Source organism: Panthera onca, chromosome B3 (assembly GCF_046562875.1).
Source record: "Panthera onca isolate mPanOnc1 chromosome B3, mPanOnc1 haplotype 2, whole genome shotgun sequence".
NCBI lineage: Eukaryota > Metazoa > Chordata > Mammalia > Carnivora > Felidae > Panthera > Panthera onca.
In genome coordinates this window covers 102,085,063-102,112,931 of record NC_138344.1, presented here as the reverse complement: position 1 = coordinate 102,112,931, position 27,869 = coordinate 102,085,063, and the positions used below count along the sequence as shown (strand labels likewise).

The 27,869-nt window shown below is 42.6% G+C and overlaps 2 protein-coding genes across 10 annotated transcripts in view; one reads left to right on the top strand and one right to left on the bottom strand.

Moving 5' to 3' along the window:
• The window catches only part of ATG14 (autophagy related 14), a 39,600-nt gene extending 26,480 nt beyond the window's left edge, over nt 1-13,120 (top strand). The window contains exons 7-10 of the mRNA XM_060619895.3: nt 1,431-1,548; nt 2,911-3,001; nt 3,079-3,164; nt 10,151-13,120. Coding sequence (XP_060475878.3) covers nt 1,431-1,548; nt 2,911-3,001; nt 3,079-3,164; nt 10,151-10,457 — 602 coding nt within the window. The 3' untranslated portion in view covers nt 10,458-13,120. The remainder of the gene's footprint in view (nt 1-1,430; nt 1,549-2,910; nt 3,002-3,078; nt 3,165-10,150) is intronic.
• A 7,120-nt stretch (nt 13,121-20,240) lies between these two features.
• Nucleotides 20,241-27,869, bottom strand: part of FBXO34 (F-box protein 34) — an 88,077-nt gene continuing 80,448 nt past the window's right edge. For all 9 annotated transcript variants that reach the window (XM_060619888.3, XM_078448228.2, XM_060619891.3 and 6 more), the window contains one exon: nt 20,241-23,516. In XM_060619888.3, coding sequence (XP_060475871.1) covers nt 21,368-23,516 — 2,149 coding nt within the window. In that variant the 3' untranslated portion in view covers nt 20,241-21,367. The remainder of the gene's footprint in view (nt 23,517-27,869) is intronic.

Genomic DNA, 27,869 nt, shown 5'->3' with positions numbered 1-27,869 from the left:
CTACAGATGATCCTAACTTACAGTGGTTCACCTTAGGATTTTTTGACGTTATGGTGGTATAAAAGCCATACACATTCAGTAGAAACCACGCTTTGAATTTTGATCTTTTCCTGGACTAGCGAGATGTGGTACATACCCTCCCGTGATGCTGGGCACTGGTGGCCGTAGCTCCCAGGCAGCCACGCAGTCATGAGGGTCAGCAGCTGGTAGACGCACTGATGACTGTTCGGTGTTTCCCTTTCTGTATGGTATTTAGTACGTAGCATGAGATAGTCAACACTTTATTATGAACAGGCTTTGTGGTAGATGATTTTGCCGAGCTGTAGGCTAATGGAAGTGTTCTGGGCCTGTGTAAGGCAGGCCAGGCTCTAAGTTATGGGTGTATCAAGGCACAGCCCCATCATAAGTCAAGGAAGATCTGTAGTTTTGTTTTTCTGTCTCTATAGATGTGTCTGTTTTGAATATTTCATAAAAATAGGCTCATATATGTGTGGCCTTTTGTGTCTCGATTTTTTTACATAGCATGATGTTTTCAAGGTTCATCCATATTGTAGCATGTATTAGCATTTCATTCTTTTTATAACTGAATAGTATTCTATTGTATGTAATGTGGATATACCACCTTTTATATCCAGTCAGTGGATGGATTGAAATATTTTTTAGATATTGCACCTTTTAGGGGACGATATTGCTCTATTTATATAAAAGACTTCACTAGTTAGTATATTTAGCGTGTTGTGAATCCCGTTTTTAGAGTTTCTTTGTAAAGAACTTGTTTTTAGCAGGCCTACATGGAGATAGAAATACCCTAATAGAAAAACCCTTAAAAACCCCTATAGGTTTCTTTGGTGGAAAGAAGATTGTTCGTTTAGTCATTTAGCAAATGTATAGTGAGTATGTGCTTTCTGTCACGCACAGTGCTGGGTGCTGGTGACACAAAGGCGATGTCACCGAGACGGGTGTAGCCCTTTGCCTTTCTGTGGGTAGAAAGACAGGAAGCAAGCACTGATCAAAGGCATCTTACTGAGTGTGTGTCCTGGACAGATCCAGCACCATTTGTGGGGTGGGGCTACACAGGAAGGGACTGCTTTTCCATAGGGCAGTCAGGGGAGGCCACTCCGAGAAGGTGACACTTAAGTTGAGCATTAACTGACTGCTTTGATAAATAATACCTCCTCAGGTCCAAGTAGTTCAGACTTTAATTTCATTTATGTTGTGCCTGCTTAGGCCCATATGCTTAGGTTACATTCTACTCAGCACAAAACCATAAATGATGAAACATTAATGTCTGGCCATGAACCTTTTGTAAGTAAGGATCAAAACATAACCATCAACAGCATAATGATTAAATTACAAATCATGAAACCTAGGTTCATTGGTATTTTTTGTTGAAATTAAAGTTGTTTGTGTATGATTGTTTTTCTACTCAGACATGGAGCACAGTAACCCCGCTTACACGATCAGCGCTGCGTTGTGCTATGCGACTCAGCTGGTCAACATTTTGTCTCATATACTTGACATAAATCTTCCCAAAAAGCTGTGCAACAGGCAAGTAATTAAAGGTGGCGACGTCATCCTTATCTTAGATCTCTTGTGTTCCTGTTGTCTTCTTATTCTAACTAAACCAAAAACAGGAATTTAAGTATTACTAACTGTGAAAAACTGAGATTAATTTCAAAAGCCTAACGTGCAAGTTTGCTTCAGTATCTTATAATTGCACATGAACTCTTTAAAAAGACCACAGAGAATTCTCCCACTTAGAAAAATAATTGAAAGAAAACCCAGGATATCCAGAGGGTATGCTCATGTGGAAGAACTGGGTAAATTGTGACACTTAGGTATTTTTTTTCAACTTGGTAAAAGAAAAAAATACGGTTTAAAATTAAAAAAAAAAAAAAAGTTAGAGGTGCCTGGCTGGCCCAGTCGAAGGAGCATGTGATTCTTGATCTCAGGGTTGTAAGTTCGAGCCCCATGTTGGTTGTAGAGACAACTTAAAAATAAAATCTTAAAAAAAACAAATGTAATGGTTTACAATCTACTCAGTTCCTACTATGACCTTCCTACCCCTGTCCAGTTATCCTTACATTTCAAACCAATGTAAGTCTGTATTACCATCTCTCTCCTCTTTTAAACAAAAGGTATTATACTATACTAAGGTGTTTTGCACCTTGCTTTTTGAGTGTTTAATAAATATTTGAGCCTTGTTCTGGGCACTGAGCGGGTACAGTGGTGATGAAAACAGAATCCCTGCCCGAGTGGCACTTTATTCTAACAGAGGGATGAATGATAAATAAGGGGTGTGTCAGATGGTAATAAATACTGTGGAGCACATTCAAGCAGGGTGAAAGAGTGGGAATGGGGAGGTAGGGAAATGCTTGTGCGTGAGCGGGCAGGTGTGTGATCACCTGTGACCCTGAGGGAGGAGGGGAGCAAGCCATGGGGGTCCCCGAGGGAGAGGCTACGGGCAAAGAGAAAGCCCTGCGGAGAGTGATGGTGGAGGTGCACATCTGGTGGGCCTCGGAGGGCCGTTGTGAGCCTTCGGCTGTCCTGCATGGAGTAGACAGCAGAGGCTTCTCCATGTAAATGTGCCAGGATCTTACCAGTCCCCTATTTATACTTCATGGAATAATCTCATACATTTGTCATTTCATTACTGTTCAGAAATTTTTCAGAAGCAGAATTGCTTGGTTAGAGGGTGTATGCATTTGTAATTTTTATAGATGGCGGTGAAATTGCTCATGAGGGCAGTAGTTGATTTTTAGAAAGTTTCTGGTTAGTATAGCTTATAAAGAGGCAAAGGAAATCCAGTTTTGTACTGAACTGTAGGGTAAAATATACTCCTCAAAATAGATATTTTAACATAGAATTCCCTCAAAAAAAAAAAATATGAATTGTGTGTTTGTTTTCCAGTGAATTTTGTGGGGAAAATCTCAGCAGACAGAAATTTACTCGAGCAGTGAAGAAACTGAATGCAAATATTCTTTATCTCTGCTTTTCTCAGGTATGAAAATACACTGTGAGCTAATTTTTAATTTGATACATGGTTGAAAATATTAATCAATTTTTTGCTTTTTCTAGCATGTAAATTTAGATCAGTTACAACCACTGCATACTCTCAGGAATCTCATGTACCTGGTTAGTCCGAACTCTGAACACCTGGGCAGGTAAGAAGGGTGTTTGCTTTTTTCTAACTGGTGGTGGTGTGAATACTTCTAAGGAGAGTTGTATGTGTCGGCAGAGTACAGGGGCCTGTCCCCCACCCCCAGAGTCTCCAAAAAGGATAAAAATAATCCAGTCCCACACAGGAGGAAACCAGAGGCTAATCCTGTTTGCATCTTTATGGTCCTTAAAAAATCATTTCTCAGAAAATTAATATCCAACATTTTTAACACCTAAAACAAAAGGGAAGAACCCAACTGTTTCTGGAGCGGGGCCTCCTGGTGCTGTCCTTGGAGACCAAAAGCCCTGTCTTTGAATCCACGTCAGTTTCTTCCCAGCCCCGTGGAGGGGTCTACCCCATTTCCTGTGCATTTGCTTTCATGCCCGCTCGCTCCTCCCACCATTCTTCCCAATTTTCTTTTGATCTGGCCACCATTTGTTGGATGTAAAACTTGTTAGAAGTTTATGGAGTGAAGTAGTTTAAAATCTATTAGCTTAAAAACAGGTGTCAGTAACAAAAAACACCAACCAGGACTAGTCATTGGGCTCTTTCTAGTCTCTCAACCCATAAAAGCAGGACACAGATGAGGCTTTTCTTTGGTGTCATCCAAGCGGCCCTCTCTGAGCACTTCTTCCCTTGCTCTTGACGGTCTCCATGTTTCTGCAGATCTGACTTGGTTAAGTTATTGGCACTTTTGAAAGAGAACAAAGAAAAACAGAAGGTGGGAAAGTTATTTTGGGGAGGCCCTTTCCCATGTTCATTTGCTTTGACACTGGAACCAAGGCTCAAGGGGTACCCGCTCCACTGGCCAGGATGTCTGGCTTCCTCCACGTTGCAGTAAACTTTTGTGGTGATCTGCCCTTAACCACTGGCTTGTGTATCTCCCCCCACCTAAAACAGTAACTTTCCTAAGACATAGAACTCTTTGGAAAAAGCTATGTACTCTCTCCAGGAAATAGCACACACACCAGAATTTTGTGCCGTTTTATAGGGGAGTTCATGCCCCTCACCTTACATTCCATTTATTGGTTCACGAGCCACACAAACCTGTTAGAAATCCTCTCCAGTTTTAGTGGCTGATTTCTGTGGGTTTGCTTGCCACTCTCTCTACCTTATTTGTAAAGGGTTCAACATTAGGATATTGATCCTTTATAATAAGAACAAATATTTATTGAGCCAATATTTATTGACACTGGGCCAACTGCCTGACATGCCTTAAATCACAAGTGGGATTATTACTCCTATTTTACAGAGCGGGTGGAAACTGAAGCTTAGCACGGTCAAGTAATTCATGCCCATGGTCACAGAGGCATGAAAGTAGTGGAACCAGGGTCCCAGCACCCATCTGACTCGAGAAAGTAGTAGACACTCCTGCTTTTTAACCAGTATATACTACTTCATCACATTAATGGATTAAAGAAGAAAAAACATGTGAGGTCAGCTTGATAGATGCCACAAAAGCAGTGAATAAAATTCAGTTCCTATTAATAGTTAAAACTACTTGCAAATTAAAAATAAATTATAAACAAATATCTATAGGTATCTACCATAAACCTACAGAAAAGGCTATGATGACATTTTACTTATATAGATGTTTGATAAAAGAATTCCTCTCTAGTCGGGAATAAACAAGGATGCCTGTTATCACTGCTATGTTAACGTTGCTCTGGGGGCCTAGGTGAGGCAAAACATTTTTACAGAGAAGTAAGCTATGTTTATATTGGAAAGAAACTAAATTGACATTATTGTAGAGGATATGATTACTGAACTGGACACTTAGGAGAACTAAAACTATTAGAAATGATACTTCAGAATGGTGACCAGATTCAAGGCCACCATACAAAGAGCAGCTGCTTTCTTATACGCCAGCAACTAGTCAGAGGATACAATGAAAAAATGAAAAACAAGATTCCTTTTATTGTAGCAACAAAAACTATGTATAGGAATAACCTTTACAAAATATATGCAAACCTATATGAAGGGAATATGAAACTTAGAATTATGCAACACACATTTCTTGAATGTTTGCCAGGCACTGTATGAGGTGTGGGACTGAATGAAAGAATGCCTGAGGCAGTGAAGACCCTTAGGATTGTCTAGAAATAGGAAGGCTGAGTATTATAAAAATGCTACTTCTCCCCAAAAGGAAACCTGATCAGAATTTCAACAGATATTTATTGGAACTTTGACAGGCTAATTCTGAAGTTGAACTAGAAGCACAGTCTGCAAGGAAATTGTGAAAAAGAATAGTAAAGGATGAGCTTGGCCCCTTTTAACGCAGCATATAAAGGTAATGAAAACAAGGTGCTGTTAGCATGCAAGTAGGTGGAGCAGTGAGACGAGAATAGAGTCCGGAAGCAAACCCTGTATATGCAGAGAATAGGTGATGGGGCAGCGTGCTGTGTCAGATGATAATAGCTCAATAATGGTGAGCTTAGTTGGGTATTCATACAGGGAGAAAGTCGAATTCATACCACATTTCACCCAGATGAAACAAAGACCTTGTTTTATTTTAAAAAAACAAAAACAAAAAACCTAGAAAATAACTAGGAGAAAAGACAGTGTTTTATAATCACAGGGTGGGGAGGGAATTCCCACACAAGCCGCAAAGTCCAAAAACCATGAAGGAAGGAAAAGAGTTACATATTTTACTATGTCAAACCTCTAAATGCCTCTGGTAGAATACCAGATACCATACACAAAGCTAAAAAGACAAGCAACACATACCCTTTGGAATCTATATAGCAGACAAGGGATTCAAATCTAGACTACTTGAAGAAATCTTTCAAAAAAACCCCTTCAAATCTGTAAAAGAAAGGCAAACCTAATAAAAAGTAGACAATGGATTGATATAGGCAATTCACACACAAAAAATGCAACTGGTCCATATTCAAATGAAAAAAATCTTCAGCCTCAACTGAGAATAAAGAAGTGTAATTCAAAACAGCTCTCCAGTTGTCACCCATCAGTTTGGAAAAATGGAAAGGACTGATGCTACTCAGTATTGGTGGTGGTTCAGAAAAACAGGCACTCTTCTACTTGGGGCAGATTTCTTTGGAGGGTCTAAAGCTTTCTGTGGACTCACCCTTGAGTCAGTGCTCCAGTTAGCACCAGGGGGCTCTGTCTGACGGAAGTCTGTGTACACAGCCAGGCTCATGACATTCGAGTCTGTGGTCTTTGAGCCAGGAGGAACTAGAGCTTCAAAAGTCCTCTTTCACACCTGCCTCAGCCACAATCAAGGCTTTGGAGAGATTGTTACTGGAACTTGGGTGGGATTTTCTGTTTCCATTGAGATCAGCTGAACTGAGGATCCCATCCAGAATCCAACATAAACTTTTTTTTTTTTTTGAAATACAAACTTGCAAATATATTCAAAATTGCAAAAAATAATAGTAGTACAAAGACATATACCCTTTACCCAGACTCACCTTTGTTACTGTTCTACCCTGCTTGCTTTAAATCATTTGTGCGATCTCTCTAAAAATACACTTTTTTTTTTCCCTGAACGCTATGAGGATAGGTTATGTATGCCTCATGGCTCTTGACTCCTAAATACTTCTTCATATATCTCCTAAAAATAGGGATATTTTCCTCCTTGACCATAGTACAGTTACCAACATTAGCAAATTTCACATTGATAACAATATTTTAATCTACCGCCCATCTGCCCATTTTGTCTGTGGACTAGATTAATGTCCTTTATTGTACTGTCCCCTCTAGTACAGGATCCAGTCTAGAGTCTGGTGTTGGACTTAGTTGCTGTGTTTCTTTAACCTTCTTTAAATCTGGAACATGCTCGTAGCCTACTTTGTCTTTTACAACATTAACATTTTTCCCTTTGTTTTAATAGAACTTTGATTCTGAATTTGATGTTTTCCTGTATTGAGACTCTAGGAATTCTGTGCATTCTAGGCTGGAACACTGCCTGGGCAGGAGTGTTCCCTGGACACTCTGGAGGCCACAGTGGCCTCCTGTCCCCTCATTGGTGATGTTAATTTGATCACCCACTCAGGATGCTTTTTACCTTCTCCACTGCAGAATTCCTGTATTTGTCTTTTCTTGCAGCTGAGAAGTAGTCCGTGGAGAGACAGACCATGCAGTTACCCTGCTCATTAGAATTTTCCCCAGGATTTAATATCTATTGATTTTTCTTATCTCATTCAATCTTTATCATGATGGCGCTTACCTTAACACATCATTATCGTCCAAAGTGCACAGAGTTTATTCTTGAAGTTATATATTCTGTCAGGTAATATTTTTGAAATAAGATAGTTTGCAAAAGAGACTTTAAAAAAACCAAAAAGATCATTTTGTTGCCTTAATTGGTAAGAATAATTCCCTGCAGCATCATGAAAAAATTAGTAATCTTTATTCTCCAAAGACATTAAGCATAAGAGACTTAACTCTTTGCTAGTTAATTTTGTATAATATGTGTGGCTCAGGGTATGCTGGGCAACAAAAATTGTTCCAACTGGCCGCTTTGGAAATCATTGACTGCTTTATGTTTCAGTTGAAGTACTTAAATGAGCACCCATCCATGCCAAGTAGACTCTGCCCTGTGAGATTCCAAGCAGAGAAGTACCCAAGTGGTTTCCAGGGGAGCTCTGCCTGGAAGACGTATCACCCCCCCACACACACACACACCTCCCCTTGTATCACTTCTGCCTGTCCCCTGGGAAAACCTTTTAGGAGGGGGGTCTGGGGACCGTGGCAGTCTCCCACCAATTGGATAAGGTGGCATCAAAGAGGAACAGAAAGAGGCTGTGCCTCTGAGCTAGCAGAAAGGAAGGCTTGACATGGCGCCCGGTGCTGAGGCCCCTGGACAACAGAGCTCAACAGGACAGAATGAGAGAGCCCTGTGTTTAGGAAAGGGGGTAACCCAGCTAACATACTTAAGTTGTAAACAGTTTTAGTAGGCAGCCACCATGAGAAGAGAGAGGCAGCTCTCTGGCAAGCTGAGGCCGGTGGGACTGACTGGAAGGCAGACGCTGGCGAGGAGGAGGCAGTAGTGAAGTAAGGACCTGAGCTGGAGGGACATGGTAAGGATTGTAAGGGGACTTATCTGGTGATATGAGGGAGGAGGCCCGCCTGGCTTGTTTTGAGACTGGTCAACTGGCTCAGATACCTGAGATGAACCTGAGAGATTAGCCCTTGGATGGAGAGCTCTAGCAGGCAGTGAGGCTAGGAGGAGAGGTATCAAAAAAACAAAAAAAAAAAGAAAACGAAAGGTAAGGAGAATCTTTTAAGGAAACAGGAAAGGGATACTCTGCTAAGATGCTGGTTTCAGTAGTTGTTGATTTGAGAATCAAGCTGCAGGGGGAGGTAGAAGGGTTGTGAGGAGAGTCTCCCAGTTCCTGCTGCCTTCACCCCTTGCAAAATTACCCTTCTCCTGGTAAACTTGGGAGCCCCTGGTCTGAGGGGCTTTTTGAAATGTAAATTGCTCCCAGGAGACCAAAGGGAAACCCTGTGGTGCATCTTTCAACTTAGTATTTGTATAAAGCCCTAAAAACAGTGCCTGGAACAGAAATGTTAGCTGTTACTCTTGCTGTGTTTCAGCTGGGAAGCAGGGTTGTCTTGGAGGAGCAAAGGCTACCTGACCCTGGAGCAAGTGATTTGGAAGGTGCGGGTGTAGTGAGGTGCACTGGAGGCCAGCGCTGCGCTTTTTCACAAAGGCTGTAAAGAATTTTGGGCCATAGGCCAAAATGGCAGGCCGTACTCTAGGGTATTTCTCATTTCTGTTATTTTTGCTAGCCCCTGTCATTTTCCCCAACGTAAATATCACTGAAACTGTTAAATGAACTGAGGCCTGTGTCCTTATCTTGGGGGTGGAGAGAGAGGCCGTTGGAGTTGGAGGGACTTGGCCCCACCCCATGGATGGCCACAGGGAAGAGAAGTGACTGTGCTCACCCCCCCACCCCCCCAGCCAAAGAAGGAAATGGCTCTTCTGAGGCAGGAGCTGACCGGCACTTGAAAGGGGCAGGGGGAAAGCAGCAGCAGAGCTGGGTGGGGTTTGCTGACACAGTTCCACCGTGGTGCTGAGGAGCTGTCAGAGGGCGAGGCCTGAGAAAGGTTACTAGATTTGGAGATGACGACGTCATTAGGGACCTCTGGGGAATAGTTTTCTCCTAAAATATAGTGTAGAAGTAGGCAGTATTCCAGATGAATACAATCTAAATAGTTATATCTCATTCTGCTATAAATGTGTCCCTTGAAAATTATGGGATATCTTAAAATGTGTGCAGGAGCCTGCTGATGACACCCATCCAAGGGAGCATTGCTAACATGCATACAGCCGTACCATTTAGTTCTTTTGAGTCATAGGAACACAGTAATTGGAGGCTTCCATAAGGCAGAGAACATCTGTACGGTTTTTTCCTTTACATTTATTTCTTGTTCCACCAACTAATAGAGTATATATCAAGTGACCGTTTTTGTCAGAATTGTCTCATTAAAATGCATAGATGATACAGTAGTGTAAAACAGGGAATTGTACTTTGGACCAGCATGGTTAGTCTCAGTGGTTTGGTTTTTCCCATCCAGGATCTTCACAAATCAAGTAGGTAGAGTTAAGGAAAAGTGTGGTATTGTGGTTTTGTTCATCACTTGGATGGCAGTTATTTAGGTAAAGAAAAACTCGATTATAGACCAACAGCGAGCACAGTGCAGACTTGGGAAACAGGTGGAGTGGTGGTTCCAGACCTCCTATCCTGTCAGGCCTTATGTCATGTGTTGTCACAATGCTGGTTGTCTCTTTTTTTTTTTTTTTGACGTTTAGTTTTGAGACAGAGCGCCAGTGGGAGAGGGGCAGAGAGGGAGAGAATCCCAAGCAGGCTCCATGGTCCATGCAGACCCCGACTTGGGGCTTGATCCCACAAACCGTGAGATCATGACCCGAGCCGAAATCCAGAGTTTGGACACATACCGGCCAAGCCACCCAGGCGCCCCAACAATGCTGGCTGTCTTAAAGACTCCTTCACTGTGTGTGCACAGGTCGGGACCCTTTGAAGTGCGAGCAGACCTCGAGGAGTCCATGGAGTTTGTGGACCCCGGCGTTGCCGGGGAGTCAGATGAGAGTGGCGACGAGCGCGTCAGTGACGAGGAAACCGACCTGGGCACAGACTGGGAGAACTTGCCGAGTCCCCGGTTTTGCGATATCCCTTCCCAGCCTGTGGAAGGCTCCCAGAGCCAGAGCAGCCAGGTGTCCCCGCCCATCGCGAGCAGCAGTGCCGGTGGAATGATCTCCTCCGCCGCAGCCTCGGTGACCTCCTGGTTTAAGGCTTACACTGGACACCGCTAATGCACCCGGACCAAAACATGCCAGGTTTGCATCAAGATAGTTGTTCTTCCACTATGTTCTAGTAAACTTTATGTATTCAGTTAAAATAGTGCCTGGAACAGAAAGAGATTAAACCATTGTGTTTTTGGTAAAGCAGGGAGACAAGCATTTCTGTTTATCAGATGGCCGATGGGAGTGACCCACATGCTTATAGTAGAACAGCAGGGTCAGAGGTCCTTCTGCCCAGACCAGTGTTGGTGGAAGAAAGACCAGTGTGTGTGTTCTGTTGAAGCAGAAAATTCACTTGGGCTCCCTTCAGTCACAGGCCACAGGACCCACGGATGCAGGTTGACACATTGGTCCTTGTGATGCAGAGACTGTTCCTGAACACTTCACATTTTAGAGGCAGAATCACAAGGAAGTGATTCTTGATGATCAGGACTTGCAAGATACAAACTGTTTCATATGTGTTTGTTCTTATGCCATCATTTTTTTGTACAGAGAACCAGCAGGCAATTTGAAATACTTGATTTCTTTAGGATTTGGTCATGTTTGGTTTTTAGGTCAAGGATTTTGGTTTGTTTGGAAGGGGGGGGTGGTGTTTTGGGGGAGGGGAGGGGTAGTTTGAAAATTATCTCATTCATGCTGCTGCTGTCGTAGCTTGTCAGACATTCCTGTTTTTGTTTATCCCCACACACCAAAGAAATGAAGGTCTTTTTTATTTTTGGACCTATATCCACGAACAGAAGAATTCCCAGCTGCAGTGATGGCCTGGAGATTTAAAAACTATTTTCTTACATTCTGAAGGGAATTAAGTTCATTCTCAGATTATTGAATTCCTACCATCTACACTATGTGCATTTTGAAACTGAACTTTTCTTCTGAGTGAAAAATAAGTTATTAAGGTTGTTCCCTTATGTAAGTGAAATGCCTGCCTGGGCACAGGTTAAAAGCCACTTAATTAAATGGCCTCTGGTCATTCTTCTGGTGTCCCAATTTCTTTCTAAGGGATTCAGTAGGTGGCAGGTTTTCCAAGAGAAAACCATCCTGCTTGTTTTCTTAGAGGTCTTTGTTGCTCTAGGGACACTGTCTTCACTCAGAAATGCAGAGCAAATCGTTATAGCTGATACTATCCTCTATCGTGGGGAAGGCTCTGACAGAATTTTTCCTCACCAGGAGATCATTTTCAGCTAATGTGTCTGTCTTGTCATTCTCTTAGTGACAATCTTATAAGAAAACTGTAGAGGCATTATGTACAAATATGTAAGTAGTTTTTTATTTTTAATAATTGCAAAAAAAAATCCTATGTAACAACTACAAAAAGAAATCCTATGAAAAATTCCTAACAGGCATTATTACCATATCTTGTTAGTGTGATTAGCATGACAGTACCTCAGATAAATCATTCAGAGATTTGCCCTAGCTTCTTTTCTTCTTGTAATTATCATAGTTGATACTTTGCCTCCAAATCCGAGGTGCTATATAGCTTTTGCTGTTGGTATATTTAGTGTTTGGTAGAGTTGCAGAAGAAGGGTGTTTATTTCTATCCAGGAGTCACAGGTTCCCAGACTCTCTGGATTTTCCACTTAGGAAACGTGTGGGTTCTCAATAGCAGGTGTCTGTTTTAAGTGCTCAGCTTCATGATTGCTGAGCTGACATTGTACCACGCAGGTCTGAAATTCACAGAGAACGGGTATGGCAGACTTGAACAAATACCAAATGAACTTAAAATCCCATGAAATGAGGGTTGTCTAGGCATTTCAGACCCTCAAAAAGAAGAGCTTAGTCTCCAGTTTTGGAAAACACATTTGGGGCTTGGGGATAGAGACAGGACTGCAGCTAAAAGATGCACAGTCATGGTTTTGCTCAAGCCTCTTACGAAACTATGAATGGGAGATTGAGCTAAAGAATAGAATCCAGAGGTCAGAACTCATATCTAGAGTAATTCAACAGAACTTACAAGAATATGGGAAATTAGGGATTGGTAGGGTATATTTTGTTGTTTATATCAACTAGAGGCACTTTATTTAGGGTTAAATGATCAAACCCTTTAGTGGTTTCGAACACCAACATACTGGCTTACACTGCTGAGATATTTTGGTTTTCATTATTTTGCACTGGATCCACCCTGTAAATATTCTTAAATATACATTTCAACCACTGTTTTTTCCTACTCTCTTTGCTGCTCATTAAAATCTTTCATGTAGGTGCCAGAACCATATGTAAACAGCTTTTTAAAAATTGAAGCTGGTATTTTTTTTTTTTTAAACAAAAGCCATAGAACTTGGTCATGTTTTCCATATAAAATGATTTGTCAAAACAAGGTAATACTAATAAAAACCTACAGGCACCAAATAGGCTGCTTAAAACGGTCTGTTACTTTTTTTTTTTTGTAATGGAATATAACTAAGAGAAGTTTTGCACATCTTTAAGTTAAGGGGAAAAACAGTATGTCAACATTGGGTGTTGTTGGACAGGATTCATTTAAGGATTCGTGTTTCAATAATTTGGTAAAGAGCATTCAGGAGCATGCTGTTTTTAAAAGAACTACAGTGTCTGAGAATCTCCTTGTGGTGTCATGTTGCAGGAATTTCCCATTACTCTGTGACTTCCAAACCAGTTTGAGTCATAACAAATGTTTTCTAAACTTTTATTGTATTATTGCAATAAATCTTTTAACAGTACTTTGCTAATATGTATGTCTTTTTCAAGCTCTGATTGCTCGTTTCTATTGATACATCAAGGGTAGCAAGAATGAAATTTAACTGAAATACTTCATACAAATTATAGGGTAATCTTTTTAGAATTTTTTGCTAGGTAATGAAAAAGGCCTGGTAATCTTAAAAATTAGAGCTTATGGTGGTATTAACAGTAACCGTCTATCTTTAATAAGCTGGGAAAAACTAGTTGCTTACCAGTTACATACTTTCTGGAAAGATGCATCTATGATGCACATGCCCTGCGGTGACTTGGTGTATGTAGCACAGCAGCAGCTCCGTGGGAAGGAATGCACAGGGGCCTACAGGGTGCCCATATGGAACCTGCCCAGACTTTCTTCAGGACAGGAGAGAAAGAGAAATGTCAGAGGTTAGAGGCGATCTGTTGAGTTGAGAGAAAATGCAGATAGTTTTGAAGAATCACTCTTCCCCTTTTCCCCCACCCCCTTTCAGGTTAGATCCTGGAGAAGAGTGATTACTGGGGAACTGCTGCGTGGTTCGTCCTATTGTTTCACCTGCAGAAAGCTACCAGGTAGCAGGAGGAAAATGGGCAAGGAGACAGAAGGGTCCCAAACAGGGCACACGCTTCAGTGCCAGTGCCCTTCCTCCTCCTAGTAACACTTCCAAACACGCTCCTCCTATCTAGTGTATACTGCTCGGAGGTGCCCAGCCCCAGAGCTCCATCATGACTGATGTGGGAATCAGGGCAAAGCAGATAGGAAGCACTAAGGATAACTTTATCCTTAGTAGTTGGGTGGTCATTAAAAGTTACATCAACAAGATGTACCAGGAATTTGAAACTGGGCTTTGGGCAGGTCACCTGAACTTCAGCTATGAGATGCTCAATGAGAGAAAGCCACCACCGGCATCCCATTCCAAGGATCTGGTGAGAAAATGCCCTGAAAAAGAAATACAACAAATAATCCTAAAATTTATATGGAACCACAAAAGACCTTGAATAGCGAAAGCAGTCTTGAGAAAGAACAAAGCTGGAGGTGTCAAACCCAGGTTTCAAGATATACTACGATGCTGTAGTAGTCACATATGGAACTGGCACAAAAACAGACACATAGATCCATGAAACCAGAGTAGAGAGCCCAGAAATAGACCCATATTTATATGGTCAGTTAAGCTACATACTATAACGGAGGCAAAAATACACGATGGAGAAAAGACAGTCTCTTAAATGGTGGTGGGGAAACTGGAACACTTTCTTATACCATATACCAAAAAAACTAAGAATGGATTAAAGACCTACATGTAAGACTTGAAAGCATAAAACTCCTAAAAGAAAACATGCTGTAATCTCTTGGACTTCAGCTTTAGCAACATATTTATGGATATGTGTCCTCAGCCAAATATGAACTCTTGGGACTACCCCAAAATAAAGCTTTTGCACAGCAAAGGAAACCATTAACAAACATACAGGCAAGCTACTGAATTCAAGAGGATATTTGCAAATGAAGTATCCAGTAAGGGTTACTATCCAAAATATATAAACTTTATGCATTTCACACCAAAAAACCCCCAATCCACATCCTGACCTGAATAGACATTTTTCTGAAGAACACATAGAGAGGGCCAACAGACACATGAAAAGGAGCTCAACGTCACTAATCATCAGGGAAATGCTAATCAAAACCACAATGAGATACCACCTCACACCAGTCAAAATGGTTAATATCAGACAAGTAAATACTGGTGAGGATGTGAAGAAAAGGGAACCCTGGAGCACTGTTGGTAGGAATGTAAATTGGTATAACCACTCGAAAACAGTGGAGAGTTTCCTCAAAAAATAAGTACCACATAATACAGTATTTCCACTACTGGCTATTTACCCAAAGAAACAAAAAACACTAATTCAAAAAGATATGCACCCCTGTTTACGGCAGCATTTGTAATAGCCAAGATATGGAAGCAATCTAAGTGTCCATGGATAGAAGAATGGATAAAGATGTGTATATATGCACAATGGAATATTAACCACAAAAAAAGAAACAAGATCTTGTGTGACAACATAGATGTAGAAACAAGATCTTGTGTGACAACATAGAGATGTGTTACATGGAATAATTCAGAGAAAGACAAATACCATGATTGCACTTCTATGTGGAATCTAAAAAAAGTGAACAGACTCATAAGTACAGAAAGCTGGTAATTGACAGAGGGGAAGAGGATGGGGGGATGGGTGAGACAGGTGAAGGTGGATTAAGAGGTACAAACTTTCAGTTATAAGTCAGGGGGCATGCCTGGCTGGCTCAGTAGAGCATGCAACTCTTGACCTTGGGGGTCATGAGTTCAAGCCCTACATTGGGCTTAGAGCTTACAAGTCACACAGATGGAAAAGTACGGCATAGGGAATATAGTCAATGATATTGTAATAACATTGTATATGACAGGTGGTGACTACACTTACCTGTGATGAGCACCGAGTAATGTACAGAATTGCTGAGTCACTGTGTTGCACACCTGAAACTAATAGAACACTATATGTCAACTATACTCCAATAAATTTTTAATGGGATTATAATAAATGAGTCTCTGTGTTATGTCTGTATTTTAAAAATGCAGGATCTTGAGCACCACTCAATCAGAATCAGCACTGTCCAGTGGAAATAATGTAACCTGTATGTACGTGTAAGTTTAAATTGTTAGTCTCATTAAAATGGTAAAAATAGGTACAATTTTTATATTCAAGATACCCAAAATATTATTTCAACATGGAATCAATATGCAAAAACATAAGATGGGGGTGCAGAGAGGAGCTGCAGAAGGGTCCTATATTGTATTCTTGCCCTGAGCCTCAAAAATACTGGGGAAGACTTGCCCCACACACATACCCTTATAATAAATCCTCCTCAAATTCACTCATTTTGGACGTGCCCTCAGTTTCTTGTTGAGACCCTGTGCAATGAAGAATCTTTTGAGTATAGACTGGAACAAACTGAGGGGTCTTAGGCCCAGACTCCTGGCCGTGGGAAAGAATGCGGTAATGGGAAAAGGTCCCAGCTGGGTGCCGGGGCAGCTGCGTCACCATCCCTACCCAGGAGGGCCTGGCAAGGCTGTGGTGGAAGAACTGTTGACAGCAGGCCACACACCCTGCAGGAGAATCCTGCTCAACTGCCTACACAGAGGAGGCTTCAAGAGTAAGAGCACAGTGAAGGCCAACGGCTGAGTCCCAGAATAAGGAAGGCCGATGGGTCAGGCCTGGCTCCGTCTCTTCTCCGGGTGGCCTGCAAACACCAGTTGTGCAAATAGGGCATCTAACCTCTTAGATGGGGGGGGGCGGGGGGGGGGGGGGAACTGACACAAATACAACCTTGCTCTACATCTTCCTGATAAGCAACTTAGGTTGAATTTGGTTTTTGAAGAACCACATCATATTTTTCATACTACTTAATAGAGACCTGAAAACACCAGTTTGTAAGTCAACTGTTTGATAGGGGGGAGGGGACAGAAAGGGGACAGAAAGTAATTTAAATAGCACAGGTGTTACTGCTCTGATTAACTGGGAGATGGGATGTGCCAAATTCCTCAAGTCTCCGTTTCTGCTGCACACAGCTGGTCACTCAGCAAGAGCACCTCCTCTTTCGTACCTTACACATTTCTCACCACTGTTCATGGTATACATCACTGTCTACTGGGTGATGGACACAAAGGATTTCCAAGAGTAATTCCAGCTGTATGTCATTTTCCCCCTAAATGCTAACTCTAGAACCTAATCTGGGCTGTGTTTCATCATTCCAGAGAGAAAAGCCAAACATTTAATAGAGCCTTCTCATTTTCAACGTCTTTTTAATAGCTCATCTTAATCCAAAGACAATTTGAGACAAAGGGTCCCTGAACTGATTTGTCCTGAGGTCTTTTCTCTGTTAAAGAGTGGATGGGGCAGGGGGGAGCTTTGAGGGAAGTAGGTTTCATTTTGCTTTTTAGAGGAATATCACCTCTCACAAGGGATGTTGCAGTGTAAGAGACTGTCACCTCTCTGTTCCTGACTCCCTTCCCAGCTACCAACACTAGTGGCTCTACTCTAAAATAATACCACAGTCAAATGAGCCACCTGGAATAGGAGTGCTGCCTGTGGTTTCGCTTAGGCATAAATACACTGGAAGTTACCCACCGGAGCATGACTACAGTGATGTTTGCTCTTCCATGAGGTTGTGCAAACACCGGCTATGGCCACAAACTTAGGAATGGCATACACGTCAATAGAAGGGATTGCACATTTCCCACAGAGGTACTTTTACCAACTCACAAAGATTGCAACACTAGCTTGTTTGAATGCAGGGGAAAAGCAGGGATAGAAATGATCAGCTTCCCCCACTGCTAGGTGTTGTGCACAGCAGAGAATGCATTTCACTGCAGCATGGTACCTGACCAGAAGAACTACAGAACATCAGTTGTTATTATACAGCAAGAAGTCTAGTGCAGACTGGCTTCGTTCTGGTTTTGAGACAGGCTGTGGGGAAAGGAAAGGACAAACAGCCAGTCTGCTGAGTGAAGAAGAAATGAAGGCAGTGAAAACCATGGAAAATGCCTGGGAATACCCACATAATAAAAAGTCTCCAAGGCCAGTCCATAAAGGTTGGCAGGGAGGCCCTGACAAGTCCAAGTTGGAAGGGATAACTGGACAGAGCCCAGGAAGGGTGCTCCTAGGTCATGTGAAACTGTCAGCACACAGCCTTCTGCAGCCCCAAGGCCCAAATCAGCCTGTCAGGAGCCACCTGCAATGACAGAGCCCAGATCATACCAAATGCAAAACTGAGTTACCCAGCACAAATCTAGGGCTGCTATAGGAGCATCCCTAACCAAGAATCCCCCCATGGGACCAGCTCTGATTCTCCTAGATCACTTTATCCTCCCCACTTCAGGTTTCTCATACTCGATGGAAAGTTAGTGTAGCGTAGAGCCATCAAAACCTGCCAGTGCACCTCACATTAAGGTGGTCCCTAGAGAGGATTATTAACGTTTTATGGAGCATGTACTGTGTGTGAGGCACTGAGGGGATGGCATGACCAAACTACCCTCTATGAGCCCATGGTGGGGGAGCAAGGTCAATACATAAAACAGGACACGTGGCAGATGTACACAGGGTGCTTGCTGAAAGGCACCCAGCCCAATAAGGTGGGCAGAATGGGGTGGGGTCATGTGCACCTCCAGGGCACAGAGCTGTCAGTGTGCTAAGGCAGGGAGGGTATGTGGTCAGTTTCGAAGGATTCCTTCACATGGCCATTTTAATACCAGTCATTTTGATAAGGCCTGGATACAAATTTTTTATCTTAGCCCCTTTCCCATTTCCAATTCATTCCTGCCTTGGCTATCTGGCATCATCCACTGGGCAGGGAACAAGAGCTGAACTGCCCCAGAGATGATTCCCAGATTTCTCTGACTTTTCTTTCTAATGGTGGGAGAGGAAAACTAAGCCAGGCACATCAGAGCCTCTGAGCAAAAGCTGAAAGGTGTAAGTCTTCTCAATCTGTGTCCCCGTGGCAGTGGAGGAAGCTAGGGTCCTGGTGCCCACACTGTTGTTTCCCTTTCTTAGGAGTCTAAGGTTCTGGAGCAGTGCAGGAAGGTGGCTAGTGCTGCACTGTGGCAAGAAATTTCAAGTGGGCTGCTTCCTCCAGCTTGGCACTAGGGGGCTCTGAAGCACAGTGCCTTCCCCTAAGGGGAAAGCTACACTCCTCTAAATCAAGACCAGGGAGGGGGTGGCCTCTGATGCAACCTGCTAAAATCCCCCATCATTCACACAGCACTGGGAACTCGGTCCTGCCACAAAGTTCAAAAGGGGTCGTCCGTGATCTCTGAGGCCCCCAAGAATCACATGCCAAGATGGGGTTGGGGTATTCTTACCTTGTCCTCTGCTCTCGGTCAACTTGAGGTACAGCTTTGCGTCCCATGTGAAAACCAGATCCTGAATGGCTGACTTGGGAAAACCAACCAAAAGAATGGTTTATTTATCCTGCGTGTCCATCTGGGCAAATGGAGGACCAACAGCCAGCGACAATGAGAGCTACGTTTTCTGGGCACTTACCACACACCCAGCTGTCCTCTAAATCCCGTGTGTGCAGATCTGCTTTGATCCTAAATCACAAGCCATGACAACGCAATCTGGAAGGTATGAAGAGATGGCCAGGGGAGGAGGACGAGCACTGGAGACTTCAGCCCAGGGCGCTCAGGTTGAAAAGCATTTCCAGCATACCTCCACTGGGGCAAGACCAGAGGAAGGGCACAGAGCCCATCAAGGAAAGGGAAGCTCTCTCAGCCTCTCCTTGTCCTCTGTATCACAGACGCATCAGTGAGTCTCGGGCTCTGGCCTAGCGTGTCAGAGGTGTCACTGTCGTTTCCTGCCAGGGACAGACTCATTCAGCATTGAGAGACACTTTTCAGTTTTAGTACTGCCTCTTTGGAGAGGAGCAGCTTGCCTACCGATAAGGGGCAGAACAGGCCAAGGCAGATTCCAGTGTGGAAACAGCTCCAGGGCCACCCACCCATCACCTCAGCCACAGGTGACCCTGGCTCCACCTGGCTCCAGTCCTGTCCCACTCTGCTGACTGAGCCAAAGCCTACTCAACCTTTACAGCTCTCTCCTTCAGAGCCATGGAGGCCTTTACTCAATCACTTCCCCATCAGCCACTCTCTGGAGGTGACAGCAGTTACAAGGGTTTCTGGTGGGTGCCTGATTTTAAGACTAGTTTTTAGGTCCTCCACAGAGCTTTCTGGGGTCTGATACCTTCCAGCCGCACCCAGCATTACATGACCATAGACCTGAATGTATCCTCACTGACTTAGTAACGATTAGTTATGCCTAGACAAGCGGTGAGAACATTCTAGATAATACCTTCTCCAACAGGAGATACAGTGGGTGGGTGTTGGGTAGAACAAATTCAAAATAAGCGTTCAAGTGTTGCAAAAATGTAAGTTCATAATGTTAAGTGAAGGTGGTCTCTTTTCCGTGGCAGAAAAACAATTTTCTCTCCCTGCTTCTCCTAACAACTAAAAAAACCTTAAACTCTTAACGATTCAATTCACAACATAATTCTCCAATATTACCTCAAAAAGGGAGGAAAAGAAATCTGCAAAACTCAGGTCCCATTTAAGATGCATGTTTTTATTGAAGTTAAAAAAAAAATTCATAACCAGACAGAAAGAGTAAAGTAGACAAGAATGTTATAATCTGACTATATAATATTCTCTCATTCTTGATGGATCACTAAAATATAACAAAGGATTTTTCTCTATACTAATTTTAAGGTTGTCCAGTTAAACCATTATTTGGTATCTTCAACAGGTTAACCTCTTAACTATTTAGAGTTTCTTCTCAGAAACATTCATATATTATACAGGAAACATTCATAGTTTATTTGGGAAACATTCATATTTTATACAGGATGTACAAATTTAAGATGAGACCAAAAAAAAAACAAAAAACAAAACAAAACAAAAACCCACACAATTGTAGCCGCAACACTATCCTAGCTGCATTGTGGGGATTCTCTTCAGTCAGCTATCCGCGCTATACAACTGGATTTAATAGTGTTATTTACAGAGGGGTCAAAAGCACTCATCTAAGGTAAAGGCGCTCGGGTTTAATGTGCACTTTCACAGCCCTATGAAAACACAACCATTATATACACTGTAAACACCACAGGGCATGAAATCCATCTCCAACCACAAACCTCAATCTCACAGATCAAGCATACAAGGGCTAAGGTAAGGTGCCTGACTTTTCCTTTGTAAGCATACTTTTCATCCGAGAGTGCTGATATTCTTTCCAGAGGACACTATTCACTTATTTCAAATATGGTGCCAGTGCTTGAAAACATTTCTGAAACCCCTTTTTGGGGATCGCCTGCATAGTCTGCAATGAACTCTTCTGAATGTCCTTGATGGTGGCAAGTCTTCGTCGTTTGAGGATGGATTTGATTTGGGAGAATAGGCATAGTTATTCACAGCCAAGTGAATCAAACCGTGGGATACCACCCTGGACCAAATGGGAGGTGCCACTATAAAACAATGAGACCGATTTCCTTGTACAGCTCGTAAAGCAAGAGTTTAAAAATTGCCTGAGCAATGGCAGTCCTGATGGAATACGTACGGATTCGCCTACAGTGACGGCTCTGAGAGGCAACACTCACTCGCATGGTAGCTCTACAGCTCTAGGTGGGGTTCTGCAATCCTAGAAAACCAGTCCTTCTGTCGCCTCTCATGTAGACTTCAGTATTCCTCTTCAGTTTCAGTCCCCTTCGCTTTCTTATGGATTGCCCGATTAAAGCTGTGGCACGCAGGGACCCAGTGATTGTCATGAAGCCCCAGCTTACAGCCAGGGAAGGCTTTCTGAGACCGGTGGCAGCACATCCAGTATCCTGGCCCGTAGGGCAATGCCTGGCAATAGGGCTTGGGGTGCCACCGGCACAGGGACACATCCCCTTTCACGTATTTTTTCTTGCACTGCTTGCAAGGGTCCTCTCTGTATCGTGGATCTCGCACCCAGCGGGAATCTGCTGGCCTGATATTGTAGTATTCAATGATAAACTTGAAATAGCAGCAGGTACACTTAAGAGCCACTAAGCTCTTGGTGGGAAGTAACCTGAAGATTTTCACCATGAGGTGGTGGGGCAGAAAAGCCATGTACTGCTGAGGCTCCAAAAGCTGCTGGATTTTAAACCTGGTCTCCAGAAAGTCATGAGACACTTGCTTCTTCCAACTGGATGCCTCAAGCACCGGTAATGTACTTTCCACAGGAGAGGCTGGCAGGACAAATGAATCAGCTGAAACACTTTTTTCCTCAGTGGTACTGTCACCCTCAGCAGCATCCTGAAGGTGGCCGGCAACGGAAGACTCCCTTGTGCTTTCATTCAACTGGGAACAGTCTGACTGGTGCTGACCAGGTGGCAAAAAAAACAACATCCCTGGAAGTGGGTCTTCACAGGGCTTTAAACTAGAAGGCTGGCCTTGCTCTACCTTGGACACAGTGATACTAATGCACAAAGATTCCTTTCTTCTCTGATCAGGATTTTGGCTAGTAAGCGGCACGAGCTCTCTACTCAGACAATCAACAGCATCTGTGGGCAATTCAATGGCTTGAGGGCAGGTGCCAACAGGAAAAGATGACCCAACAAGTTCTTCTGTCATCTCCACATCATATTTATTGCCATTTTTCAGGGCAGTTTGCTGATCTGGCTCAAATTCTGCACTGTCCATGAGGAAATTCACACTCGCTGGCAACGACGGACAGCCCCGAGGAGCACCGTCCCAGGACTCATCCCCCTTGGGAGAACAATGGTCAGCTCTTGAGGGGCCACAGTCCACAGATACAGACCCCACAGGATTCACCTGAGTGTCTGGTGCCTCCAAGGCCCCTTTGTTTGTTTTGCCTTCATTAGCCTGAGTGCCATTTGCAAGCAACACGCGGCCCACATTTCGACGGAAGCTGTTATTCCTCGAGAGGCTCCCAGGCTCACGCTGGCTCTGCCGCTTCAGGCACTCAGACTCCAGCCTGGCTACCATGTCAAGGACACGGACTGGCTCACTCTGTGGTTCACCAACCTCAGAATTTCCCCTTTCCGTGGATTCTTCACAAGCTCCTGGGGCAGAAAAGGGCTCGGAGGCTGGGGGCACACTTCTGGATTGCCCAGGAAACTTCACCACAGCAGGTGAGTTAGTGCAGTTTTTCGTACATGTAGCTAGCAGGGCACTGGCTCTTTGCTCGAGGAAGGCAACCATCTGTATGACTGACAGAGGCCTCCCGGCATAGACGCCATCCCCACTGTCACTCACATAATGCACAGAACAGTGCTCAATGCCACACGCAAAGGGCTCAGGCTGGTAGCACCTGCTGTTGACTTCCCTCATCCTTTCCAACTGTATCTTGGCTTTTTTAAGATCTCCTGATTTTTTCCTTCTTTTAGTAGCTCTCCCATCAATATCCCAGGAGCTTTTTATTTTCATAGATCCTATCCTATTGCTACACTGGTGGGCTGCAAAGAATGCAATTTTCTCCTTGGTATTTCCCGGTTTCACAACAGCCCAGATATCAAGCGGCCCTTCCCCTTCTTCACCCTGGTGGATTGTTGCAGACGGTGCATTCTTCTTGGTTTTAACATTCAAGCTGCTCTCTATCGGACTCTTCCCACTCATACTGCACAGAACATTTGGAGAAAGAATCCCAAGAGGCTTTCGAGATGATGCTTTACCAAGAGAGGGTGAAGGAAAGACACTTGGTTTCATGTAGCTAGCTTTGCATTTTTCATCATTTATAGCTTCGTGGTGGCTCATAGGAGTTCTCAAAGTTTCCCTGCTGATTTCCAGAGGTCGCTCTTTCTTCTGGAGTTTCCAGTATGGCTTTAGGTGCATAACAGAGGCTCTACAGGAAAGAAAGACATATTTGATTAAGGTGGTAATTTTGTTTTTAGAAAAGTTTTTTAACATACACTCAGATGGTTCTAGCAAGTAACAGAAACACTGTGTCAGTTCATTAAATCTTAACCGTACCAACTCTTATTTCAGCTAGTTTTTAATGTGACATCAAGACTAACAAGAGCAAAACAACCACTTTCCATGGTATATAGGCCAGAAGATAAACTGGAGAATTTCAGACTGAATAGACAGTGAATTTCAGAAGCTGACATTAGTTAACATTCTATATGTGAAATTAGTCCTTTAAATGTATTTTTTTAATGTAAAGTACTGAAGACTTCCAAGTATAAGGCACAGTATAAAAGGAAAGGATAAAGAACAGTCCAGAATCTCCAGTAGACTGATATGATTTCTAAGTCACCACAGCTTTTTATTGGTTGCAAACCAGTCTATCAAAATGTTGTACCTGCTTTCTAAGCTGGTCCCATACTGTTGAATACTTATAGATGTTTATAATTTTTCACTTGTTTGCTTATGTACTTTGCCCATCTACTAGTCCTGACTTTCTAAATAATCTATTTGTATAAGCTCTTAACTGTTAATTTTCTCCACATACCTTAAATCAAACACAGAACACATAATCCTTATTAAGTCTAAAAACCATTTTGAACTACTGCAGAAAAAACAATGCCTTGTTTTGTCCCCTGACCAGGGCTGGAGATGGGAGCCATCTTAGAAAGAGGATTACATGCAGAGATCTGTGTTCTAGTCGTTGCTATATCATTAACTAGCTAAACATGGTGAGTGTACCTCGGAAAAGTCACTTCCTCTCTGGGTCTGACTTGAAATGTTAACTGAGGAGTTGGAATACTAAATTATCTAATGATCTCATCAATTTTACAACAAAATATCCACTGTTACACAGAACACTGTGTATTGAGAAAAAGTGTTTTGTAGGGATGCCTGGTCTCCTACAAAATAAACCTACAAACTAAAATAAACGTCTGCAGTCACAGGTTGGTGGTACGAGCCCCTCACGGCTAGGCAAATAGAGTTTCCCCACTCTTAATCGTGGGGACACCAGTTTAAGACACACATAGTTTGGCAACTCAACATATACCTTTATCATTTACCTTAAAACATTTAGTGCCTGCAATGTGTCAGCCTCTATGATAACTGCTTTCAGATACTACTTCTAATTGTCAAGGATGAAAAGTGATCATCCAGAACAAATTCACCTTTCAACTCTTAATTCCTTGAGTCTAGGCTCAGCTAAAAGAAGAAACAGGAATATGAATATCTTCTAGCTAAGTAAAGAGAAGTCTTGCATTTAAGACAAAGTACCTTTTCAAAATTATCCTGAAATAGACCAGAATGGTTTCTTGACTATCTTTGGCAATTTCTATCCTAAATCTGTGATGTGCCCCCTTCCTGCATTACAGCATTTTTAATAGCTTTCTATCATTATATTATATAATTTAGTCTTATAAACAGACCCACCCAGAATTCTTCAAAACAAGATGAATACATATGAATAAAATAGATAAATGAATAAATGACAAATGAATAAAAAGAGGTATATCTAGTGCTAACTTGGTCAACAATTTTCTGGTTTTTCAAATTCCCTTCAGTCCTTCTAAGTGAAGGGAGAGAAATGGAGGTTGCTGAAAAATCCAATAAATTCTCACATAATGATCTCATTACAGAGTGTGAATAAATTTAAACTTCAGCAATGTGTGTGCCATTCTGCATTGCACAATATGTTCTCTTCGCCTTCCTCCCACACACATTATTTTAGGTGCTATTATTGATAGACAGGGACATTAAGAAGAAACTAAATGTAGTTACAGAAGGCTTTTGTTTGCACTTATTAACCTATAAAGTCAACTCAAGTGACACACTGCTAATAGGGCTTTAGCAGGACTAAAATAGGAGATGATCCCAGGGAATAGAAGTGAGGAAAGGTACAATCAAGGAAGGAGAAAAGCCATTCGACATCATCAGGGTGACTGCTGGAGGGTAGCGGACAAGTCTGTGGGACCCCTGGAGGAAGCACAATGATGAGGCATGGGCTCTTGTCCCCTAATTAAAGGTGGCCCAGGATATTAACCAACCTCCTTCCTTTGCTGGGTTTGAATGTCCTGAGGCAGAAAACAGAAGAGTGGTGGCAAGAGTAGTAAGTTCAAGTGAGAAACTACGGAAATCTGAATTTGCGTTGAAATCAGTGGTAGACCACGAGGATATGATGCAGGGCACCAGGAGCTCTCCCCCAAAAACCCGAAAGGCAGAAACTTTACATCTCCAACAGATTACACCAGATGGTGGCGCTTTCCCTCCCCCCCACCCCCACCCCCCCCCCCCCCAAACACAGGCACTGTGGAAAGATTCAGCCAGGTTTCCATGGTTGCCAATCTCTTCATCACAATTGTACTTTGAAGTTCACCATAAGAAAGTCTTGCTCTCTTGCAATTAAATAAAATGCTGGGCTATAGCACCTACCTACACGAGTGTTCCATAGACATTCAGAAATATCCTTGTAAAAAATTAAGATCCCTGGGTACAATGAATCAGAATTTCTGGGAATAGATCCAGAGTTTCTGAGATCTGTTTTCAACCTTTAGATTTAATTTGGAAGGGATTAAAGGTCATGTGTTAGATCCGATGTACGAGTATCAGTGGGGTCCCAGATTTGGGCTGGGGTGCTGGGACACCAAGAGGGGTGAAGTGGACCTGCCCAAAAAAGCCTTGCAGACAGTCCACACTGAAGCATCTATTTGAACAGCTGGGTAAAGACAGAACCATTTTGTTGTTATTCCATTTAAAGCACAAAACAGGCCAATGGTCTTTTATTGCCAAATTTCCCCTAGAACTCAAACTCCTCAGTTTCTTTGACAATACTTTTTCCCAGCTCTTTTCTCTTCTTCCCCCCTTTTAAGTCCATGTTCCTCAGAGTTCCTTATTTTTCTAGACCGTTATTAATCTTAGGCTATACATCTAAGTGCTGTCTTATAGTTCTAACAACCACATACTGATGACTCTCCAGTGGCATGCTCTCCCAAACTTCATATCCTATTGCCTGCTTAGTAGATATATCTGGATGTCAAAAAGAATCTAAAAAATCAAAACAACTAGTTAATGAAAGCAGCAAGTACCTAGCCAACCAAGCCAGAAAGTTGAGTCACTTAAAGATTCCTCCTCCCTGACCCCCATATCCAACCACCAAGTCTCTAAAATGCTCTTCTCTTTATCTCTGGCACAACTGCCCTACTTTCAGCAGCCATCTGATCTCTGCTCCACTACGGGTACATATAGGAAAGCCTAACCTCTTTATCAATGGAATGCAAGGTAGAGCCCACCCAGCCAAGTTATCAGCTTCATTCCTGCTTTGCCCTACCATACTTCTCACACTTTGGAAGCTTATGCACAGAACCATTACTACTGGACCAGATAGACAGAAGGCCAATCACATCACTTAAGATGCAAATTTTAAAGCAGCCAGAATCCTAAAACTAACATAACAGCTTCTAATTTTTTTTTTCACACTAACCACCACCCATTTCCTACTATCCATTTATCATCAGAAATTTACTAAACACTCTGGGCTGGATATTACCAGTGCAATTATGAATAAGACATAGTCACTGCCCTTACAGAGACAGAGAAGTCAATAAACAATTACAATGGAATATGATGTGTGTTTATAAAGATAGTATGGGTGCTGAGAGAATCTAAGCAGGGGGACAACATACAGAAGGAAGGGGTGTATGAAGGGACATAAGGGAACCACAAGCACCAAGCTCAGTCTTGAGGGTGTAGAAATAGGTCAGAGAAGCCCTGACCTTCTAAGCTAAGCCCTAAAGGAAGATACACAAGTCCTAAGAGGTTCAAAAGTAGATGATGCTTTTGGGAAACTGAGGTAGGTTAAGAATAATCAGTCTAGCTAAGGTGCTGGGAGTGGAGAGACAACAAGTAAATTAATTAATAAGCAACAACAGACAGGAACTTTAGCTGCTGATTATAAATGGAGGTTGAGGGACAGGTGTCAAGGATGGGTCCTCATCTTATGGCTTCATCAACTGGATGAACAGTGGTACCTTACAGTGAGATGGTGAAAAAAGGTGGCTAAGCAGATTTGGAGCAGGGAAGAGAGACAGTTGGGTTTTAAAAAAGTGTTGCCTGTAAAACAGATATCTAGTAGGCAGACTGACACAGGTATGGTCAAGAAAAATAGGAGGAAAGGAACAAGGCAGTTGCCACAGAACCATTTCAATGAGAAAAACATTTTCTGGATGGAGATTACAGATGTCATTTTCCAAAATTTCACAATGAACATATATTACATATATTACTATTATAAACA